At 43.8% G+C, this 9,361-nt stretch overlaps 1 protein-coding gene across 2 annotated transcripts in view; it reads left to right on the forward strand.

Moving 5' to 3' along the window:
- The window catches only part of LOC101151182 (heparan sulfate glucosamine 3-O-sulfotransferase 3B1), a 50,381-nt gene extending 44,112 nt beyond the window's left edge, over positions 1-6,269 (forward strand). Inside the window, exons 2-3 of one of the 2 annotated variants that reach the window (XR_004067801.3) lie at positions 1,921-2,595; positions 4,879-6,269. Coding sequence is in view for 1 of the 2 variants with exons in the window: in XM_019013713.4 (XP_018869258.2) it covers positions 1,921-2,539 (619 nt within the window). In the remaining variant the exon portion in view is untranslated. Of the gene's footprint in view, positions 1-1,920 lie in introns of both variants that reach the window. The other variant, XM_019013713.4, reaches the window with a different exon arrangement.
- Positions 6,270-9,361: the final 3,092 nt, after the last annotated feature.

A 9,361-nucleotide genomic window follows, 5' to 3' on the forward strand; every position in this document is an offset into this window, starting at 1 on the left:
GCCAGGTGTAGTGGTGGGCGCCTGTAGTCCCAGGTACTCAGAAGGTTGAGGCAGGAGAATTGCTTGAACCCGAGAGGCGGAGGTTGCAATGAGCCGAGATCGCACCACTGCACTCCAGCCTGGGTGACAGAGCGAGACTCTGTCTCAAAAAAAAAAAAGAAAGATTCAATCAAGCAAATTAACATATCCATCACCTCACCAACTTATCATTTTTTGTGTGTGGTAAGAAAGTTGAAAATCTGTTTTTGAAGAAGATTTGAAATACACAATATATTATTATTAACTGTGGTCACTTTGCAGTGAAATAGATCCCTACAACTTATTTCTCCAGTCTAACTGAAACGTAGAAGCCCTTGATCAACATCTTGTCTTTCATCATCTTCCCTTTAATCCCTCAACCAGCCTCTGGTAACCACCCTTTTACTCTTTTTCTGTGAGATCAACTTTTTTAGATTCTACATATAAATGAGATAACGCAGGATTTGTCTTTCTGTGCCTGATTTATTTCACTTAGCATAATGTCTTCCAGTTGCATTCATGTTATTGCAAATGGCAGAATTTCCTTCTTTTTAAAGGCTGTCTAATATTTCATTGTGCATATATACTGCACTTAAAAAATCTATTCTCCATTGATAGACACTTAAGTTGCTTCCATATCTTGTCAATTTTGAATAATGCTATTAAAAAATGAATAGGAAAATGCAGATATCTCTTTGACATACCAATTTCAATTCCTGTGTATATCTATCCAGAAATGAGATTGCTGGATCTAACCTCACTTAATTTCTTTCTTTTTTTTTTTTTTTCTGAGACGGAGTTTCACTCTTGTTGCCCAGGCTGGAGTGCAATAGCACCATCTCAACTCACTGCAACCTCTGCCTCCCTGGTTCCAGCAATTCTCCTGCCTCAGCCTCCCAAGTAGCTGGGATTCCAGACATGCACCACCACACCCAGTTAATTGTTTTTTAGCTTTTAGTAGAGACGGGGTTTTGCCATTTTGTCCAGGCTGGTTTCAATCTCCTGACCTCAGGTGATCCACCCGCCTCTGCCTCCCAAAGTGCTGGGATTAATGGCATGAGCCACTGTGCCCAGCCTGGTTTTTTTAATTATTATTATTGTTGTTGTTTTATAATTTCAGCTTTTATTTTAGATTCAGGGGATGCGTGTGCAGGAATTTGTTACATAGGTATATTGCATGATGCTGACGTTTGGGGTACCATTGATCCCATCACCCAGGTAGTGAGCATAGTACCCCTCTAAAGTATTTTTGGAGGCTTCTAGAGTTGTGTCTTGGGAATTTCCTCGTGGCATGTTTGTATCAGTTTACTTACCTGATTTCACTGGATTTTTTGGCTGCTGTGTGCTTTGTTGCTTTGTGAAGTAAAGGCTTTGTCAGCAGTCACTGTGATAAAGCCGGAACAACTGGGCGGGACCCGAGGGATGTTTTCCTTCCAGTGCCCGGGGCACATCTGCCTGGGTTTGGTAAGTGTGAGAAGGCAGACTAGTGGCAGGACTCATGGACAGTGAAATCTGTGGGAGTCCTGGGTGCTATAGTTTTAGGAAAGGCACTTATCAGAGGCCAAAGGCTTTTGTATTTTGGCTTCAGATGCTTGGGGCAATCTGAAAGCTGGGAAAATAAGGGAAAGGTTATACCCACAAGAGGATCTTAGAGAAACAGATAGCTTGCCCTTTCTACCTTGCATGAAGGGGCCTTAGTGTTTTCCGGTAGATGGTACCTGCCCTCCAAACCAGGTGGGATGCTAATGTACCTTTCAGCTCTAAAATTCTACTTGCATTTTACATGTTTCTACCACTGCTTCCAGAAATAAGAGGGAGCTGGGATTAGAAGTCGTGACCTTAAGACGTGTGGCCAGAGAGGCGTCACCTTCTGATCCCGGTTTGTTTGCTTGCGTTTCTCAGGGACCTGATGCCCAGAACCCTGGACGGGCAGATCACCATGGAGAAGACGCCCAGTTACTTCGTCACGCGGGAGGCCCCCGCGCGCATCTCGGCCATGTCCAAGGACACCAAGCTCATCGTGGTGGTGCGGGACCCAGTGACCAGGGCCATCTCGGACTACACGCAGACGCTGTCCAAGCGGCCCGACATCCCCACCTTCGAGAGTTTGACATTCAAAAACAGGACGACGGGCCTCATCGACACGTCCTGGAGCGCCATCCAGATCGGCATCTACGCCAAGCACCTGGAGCACTGGCTGCGCCACTTCCCCATCCGCCAGATGCTCTTCGTGAGCGGCGAGCGGCTCATCAGCGACCCGGCCGGGGAACTGGGCCGCGTGCAGGACTTCCTGGGCCTCAAGAGGATCATCACGGACAAGCACTTCTACTTCAACAAGACCAAGGGCTTCCCCTGCCTGAAGAAGGCGGAGGGCAGCAGCCGGCCTCATTGCCTGGGCAAGACCAAGGGCAGGACCCATCCTGAGATCGACCGCGAGGTGGTGCGCAGGCTGCGCGAGTTCTACCGGCCGTTCAACCTCAAGTTCTACCAGATGACCGGGCACGACTTTGGCTGGGATTGAACAGACCCGGGCTATGTACCTTACCCACGTGGCTTATCTATTGACAGAGATTATATGTATGTAAAATGTACAGAAATCTATTTTATAATAATTTATTTTTAATTCATAAGCAATTAATTCACTAAGCTGCCTAGCCACACTCTTTAGAGAGTTAGCTTCATAATCTGTTAACATTCCAAAGTGTTTAACTCTAGTATTTCGTTCTCTTCTTCACAATTGATGGTGCTTCCATTTTTTCTTCTCCCCTACCTGTTATATTTAAAGCAAAGAAAAGCACAACTTGAGATTTTTGTTGTTACGGGTATTCAGCCTTCAGTCACCGTCTGAGTTCTCCAGTTGCTGCCTCCTTGTCTTGTCTTGGGTCTCCCATTCCAGCTTCCCTGTCTCTTCCTGCCTGTGTACCTCGTAGGAACGCTGAGCTGCCTCAACAGGGCTGTATTCTGAAGGGCAGGCCTCATGCAGCAGCCTCCTTGCAGATGTGGTGTCCGGTCCAATGATGTAGCCTGAAAGCCACAGCCCTAGGGTTCTGTCCCCCCCTCCATTCAGCACATGGGGAAATTTCTCACTCCCTTTACAGGGACATCCATATCCTTTTTTCTTTCTTTTTGAGATGGAGTCTTGCTCTTGTTGCCCAGGCTGGAGCGCAATGGTGTGATATATGCTTACCACAACTTCTGCCTCCCGGTTCAAGCGATTCTCCTGTCTCAGCCTCCCAAGTAGCTGGGATTACAGGCATGCACCACCATGCCTGGCTAATTTTGTATTTTTAGTAGAGACGGGGTTTCTTCATGTTGGTCAGGCTGGTATCAAACTCCCGACCTCAGGTGATCCGCCTGCCTTGGCCTCCAAAGTGTTGGGATTACAGGCGTGAGCCACTGCGCCCGCTATCCACATCCTTTTAGGGTCAGAATGGTAGGGTCCATTGACTTCAGCTTTTGATTTTGCAGGATGGCCCTGTGTCCTCCTCTGCCCCATTCCCTGGTTCATGAACCAGTTTGAAGTGTATGCAGATTGTTGTCCCGTCTTTCCCAGGTCACATGTGTGAGATGCCGGGGTGCTGCTTCAGAAATCAAGATGATCTCCTTTAATTTGCATGAAACTACACCATGCTGCGTTCCCCAGGCAGACAGTTCTGCTTTGACACACCAAAGAATCCCGTAGGCTAGCAGAGCCGCCAGCACAAACCAAGGGCGCTGGGTGTCAAGACTCAGAGGGGTCAGCTGTGTCCCTCGGCATCAGCGTCTACCAAGGTGCTGCTAGGTACAGAGCCAGCCAGTGTTGGGCAGCAGGCTCACAGCCTCAATAGGGAGAAAAGACAAAGGCCTCAAAATGACAGGCAGCCTGACAGAAGAAGGAGTCTGACACCTCAGCTTGATGCGTCTTTGGAATTCCTAGCTCATCTCAGAATTATATCTTAGAGTGATAATATGGGTGGTAGCCAGTGGCCAAACAGCAAGAACTAAGAGTGGCCCTTGCAAAAAAAGGTTGGGAAAGCTGGGCCCATATTGCCTGTAAACCCTTGAGCCTGATGCTCATACAGCTGTCCCTTGTTTTAGCCAGGTCTTGACAGAAGGGTTACCAGCACTGTCACTGCTCTACAGAATGCTCTCCCCGTGCCTCTCTGTTGATTTATAACAGTTGGGTAACCAGATAGCAATATAGTGGCAATTGAGTAGCCATATAGTAATACAGGGGCAGTTGGTTAAACATATAGCAATATCACATAATGATATGTTTAATTTAACCTCAGTTTTTTAAACCAGAATGGTTCTACCATAAAAGAATTGTGATTTCAGTTATACTTCCATCAGGGAATATGTGGGAAGATATACATATTGTCAAAATGGTTGGGATGGGATAGTTACAAAGGACACTTTTGTATGTTGTATGGGATCACTTGCCTGATAGTATAAGGAACGTTGTATGAAAAGAGGAAAAGATAATTCATTTTTAGAAACTGATCAGAGATGTCACTGGTCTTTAAGTGATGTCTTGAAAATCCAGTTTGTATTTGCCCAAAAGTTTTAGCCTACATCTAGCTAGCTTACAGTTAGCAGCCAAACCATCATTGTGTAGGTTCTGTTTTGGAGGAAGTTCATGGGGGATCTGTGTATTTCTTAGGTTTCTCCCTGTTCTCCAATGTTTTATCCATTTCGTAGCTTTTTTACTGTCTCCAGAAAGTAGTGTGGGACCTGCACTTAGGGGAATACCAGAATCATAGCATGGTTCTGCCTTCTTGATGAGTGACTGTGAAAAACACCTGCATAAGGGTGCTAATTGGTTGTGTATTTTTTCATTTATTTGAAATCAAACTGAGAACACCTCTTTTCGGTTTACAGCATAACATGGCTTGAAGTAAAAGGCAGTATCCAAGTCCTTCACCTGGTCTTGCCCTGTCTACTTTCTGATCATTCTGATGGTCTGATGTGGCTGTCGATGTGGAACTGCAGAAGAGTTCAGAGAAGAGTGTGCAACAAAGCCATAGGAAAACACGCAGGAGCTTTTCCCTCCCCTTCGGGTCCCCGCCCTCTTTCCAAGCTGGACAATTTTTTACTAAGTTGTTTATTCCCTGCCTTAAAACTGAAACAGGAAATTTTCTGGTAGAAGGAGGGTCATTTAGTCATGAACACTGAAGTGGGTCAAAATTCTATTCTGGGTCAAATCCTTGAATTCAAGCATATGTCCATAATTAGTACTGATGGAATAGAGCAAGTTTTTCTATGTAAGACAAATAAGTCAAACATCATGTGCATCTCCTCATAAGGGTCTGATGGTTTAAAGTTCCTAACAGATCTGGTTGCAGCATCTGCCGGAGCTTGCACCCCATCATCGGACGGTCATCTTCCTGCTGCAGAAGTTAGGTAATGTAAGACTTAGATTTCTTCCTGTTCTAGCAATCTGCAAGACCACCAGGCTTAACTTTTTAGCTGCCAGAAGACAACACCCTTTTCTGTTTCGGCAATTTGTCCTGGCACGTGTTTTGGACTTCCTCCAATTTACATGAAAAGCTCTGATATTCATTGGAGTACTTTATTTTTTTTCCTCAGTTTTGTTTCTTTTCTCATGTAAAAACAAACAAAAAGGTCAACAAAAAAAATTGAGGTTTTTCTTGTTTCTATCTAGTTCATGCTTTCTTTGCGGTGTTTGAACAGTAGTCTGTTAACTTAGTAGGTGGTACCTGGAAAGGTATTTTAAGTATAGTGACTGTTTAATAAATACTTAATTGGATGATGGAGGAGGAGCAATTGTTTTCTTCCCAGGATTCTCTTTGGGGGTCATTTTGAGTGACAGATATATTTTAGACATTTGGAGAAACAGTTTCAGATCCTGCCTGGATATTTTTGTAAAAAAGGAAAATGGAGGATTCCAATAAACTAGAAACAGCACGTATCTAAGATGCTGACACAGAAGCTAATGTGACTTTTCAGCTTATCAAGAGGATGGCCAATACAACTTAAAGGTGTGGTTAGATGTTTTCTCACTTTTGTGACATTAATTTATCACTGAGTCTCATTCAACCAAGTAATCTAAAATACTGTGCAAATTCTAGCAGTATGTCTTCGATAACTTGGATGTTAGGATAGCCAATATGTACAAAAAATTAAATCAAGTATTTTGTCCTATGTATAACACAAATTAATTTTACGCAGAGAAAGATGTTTCTAGGCAAATGAAATTCTGGTAATTCATACTATTTCTTTGTATGAACAAATAAAATATATTTTGCCAACATGTGGGTACCTTTATGTTTTCTTAAGTATTAGAGAAGGACAAGTTAGCAATATTTTGTTTAATAATCCCATGTGCGTGCATGCGCACATACACACACACACACACACACACACACACACACACACAGAGTCATTCTGAGGGCAGGCTGATCTTTCAGATTTTAAAGGGTCCAATCCAATATACAACTAATCCACAAGCATTTAGGGTGGATTTTTTTTTTATAAATGACTCTGAAGACAAGATCGGCGAGAGGGGCTCGTGTGTCCTGGTGGAGCTTCCCCGCAGCCCCCAGGAAGTGCTGTCTATTACACAGGATTCCAAGAATACTGAAGCCGCTGCCTGCCCCAGTCTTTCAGTGCCACAGGTTCATGTGCATAGGCAGCCACATGTCACACGACAGGTGCAATGTGAGCACAGCACCTATGGCTGGGTGGATTTTGATAATAGGTGCCTTCTCTTCTCCTTTTTGCAGAGTGTTCTCCTATTAGGTGGAGATCCTTATCTGTAAGACAGAGACAGAAAGGACTCAGACGAGGCAGCATTTCTGTGTCTTTAATCCGTCTCAAACTACCTTCTGCTTACTTTTTACCTGGCACACCATCTGTACAATTAGTATTTGCTACTTTAACCATTTGATTCACTCTCTGATTTTACTTAACTTTAAAAGGAAACATATTTTAAGTAAAAAGCCATGATGTCTTGCCAACAAGAGGAGATCATCATTTTTAAAAGGCACAATGAAAGCAAAGCAATGCTGTTAATTTCTAGCCCAGGTAGTATCACTAAAGCCACACTAGCCTTACCTTAGGCTCACTCGCTGCTCCTGGCAAAGATTCTACTGTTCAAGACCGGCACATAAGTGAGATTTGCATCTTGCCATGAAGAATAAATGGGACTTGGTGAAGGAATGACTTACTCAATGTTATTTACTGTTAGTTCTATGTATGCCTAAAATATGGGCGCCCACTCCCCACCTCCAAATCATCTCTCGCAGTTCTCTTGGCTTTCCGACATTTTTGGAAACACAGTGCCTCATACTAAGAAAATGCCTCGGAGAGGCATGGAGTTGAAAATTAGTCTAGCATTTTGGGAAAGCAGTGGAAAGAAAACCCTGACTTAACTAGAGAGCAGGGTGTAAGTTCATCAGTCAGAAAACAAGCCTTACTTAAAATTTGGTTTTCAAAAGCTAGCATTCTACGGAGACCAGTTTCTTCAAAGCTAGAAATTTGCCACTCAGTGAAATAGGTGTGTGAAATAGAAGTGTTGACTTTACTTTGCACCCCATCTCATCAATTTTATGCTTTTTCTACAGAAAGGTACTAAAATGGACCTAAAATCTATTTTTTTTTTTTGAGATGGAATTTTGCTGTTGTTGCCCAGGCTGGAGTGCAATGGTGTGATCTCGCTCATCGCAACCTCCACCTCCCAGGTTCAAGCGATTCTCCTGCCTCAGCCTCCCAAGTGGCTGGGATTACAGGCATGTGCCACCATGCCTGGCTAATTTTTTGTATTTTTAGTAGAGATGGGGTTTCTCCATGTTGGTCAGGCTAGTCTTGAACTCGTGACCTCAAGTGATCCACCCGTCTCAGCCTCCCAAAGTGCTGGGACTACAGGCGTGAGCCACCACGCCTGGCACAAATCTACTTATTAATCTGATGGCACAGTTTAGAGCAGTGGTCATCAAGCTTGGGGAAATATACGAATGACCTGAAGAAACCTCAAGAGATTCCAAAGCCTGGCTGGGCACGGGGGCTCACGCAAGTAATACCAGCACTTTGGTATCCAAGGTGGGTGGATGGCTTGAGTCCAGGAGTTCAAGACCAGCCTGGGCAACATGGCAAAGCCCCATCTCTACAAAAAATATAAACATGAGCTGGGTGTGGTGGCACACCCATGATCCCAGCTACCTATAAAGCTGAGGCGCCCACTTGAGCCCTGGAAGTCAAGGCTGCAGTGATCTGTGATCGTGCCACTGAACTCCAGCCTAGGTAACAGAGGGAGACCCTGTCTCAAAAAAGAAGAAAAAAAATTCTGAAGCCTGAACACAATTCAGACCAATTACATTTAAAATCACCAGGGCTGAGGCCTTAACATGGGTATATTTAAGAAGCTCCCCAAGAGACTCTAATGTATATACAAGGTTAAAAGCCATTAGTCTGGAGTAGTTCTCAAATTGTGGTTCCTGAACCACAGAGCATCACATAGAAGCTTGGTAGACATGCAAATTCCTGCCCTTCTCAGACCGACTGACTTAGAAACACAGGGTTTAACAAGCATTCTAGGTAATTCTGACTCACACCTAGTTTGAGAACCACCCAGCTAGAGCATAGACTTCCTATTTTTTCTAAATTAGAGAGCTTGGACTGCTGATGACAGCTGTTTTCCTCTGTACCATGCTATGGTACATGAAGGTCAGCTATGAAGCTGTCCCTTCATATAACGCTAGATCTTCTTTAAGGGAACTCCTGCGTAGTTGCTGTTGCAGCATTTCAAATAGTTCCGAGACGCTGGGCCCACTTTTATCAGTCAGCCCCTAACTGTCATCTGTAATATGTTTCTGGAAGTGCCTGAAAATCAAACGATAGACTTGTATATCATAAGGCATTTCTTTTAAGAGAGCTAAAAAATCTTTTACATCCCTAATTTCCCCTCACCTAGATTCAACTTCCAACAATGTATTCCCAATGTTTTGCACATGATTAACCATTATTTCTTCTTATCCTTCACAACCGAACCCACAGTTGGCTACCTAAAGCACACTGGCTGGCCATTCAAGGTCAAAAATTTAGCCTGGCCATCTGGCCATCTTGTTCTCAATTATAACAAGCTCATGTAAACCTACAGTTGCTATCATTAGCATCTAGTTTCATTTTTCCATTCATACTTACTATTATGTACAAAAGATGATTAAGTAATCATCTTATTGCACAAAGTCAGCTGTAATTACATATCTGTGGTCTCACAGACAGCCTTCCCCATTTGAGAGTTTGGGAAGTTTTGCTTCTACGCAACAGACTTTTGTTAATGAACTAAAAGTGGCTCAAGGATGTCAATGTACCATGTCTCCTGAGAAAGGTGCATATAAGGAAT

This window comes from Gorilla gorilla, chromosome 19 (assembly GCF_029281585.2).
Source record: "Gorilla gorilla gorilla isolate KB3781 chromosome 19, NHGRI_mGorGor1-v2.1_pri, whole genome shotgun sequence".
Lineage (NCBI taxonomy): Eukaryota > Metazoa > Chordata > Mammalia > Primates > Hominidae > Gorilla > Gorilla gorilla.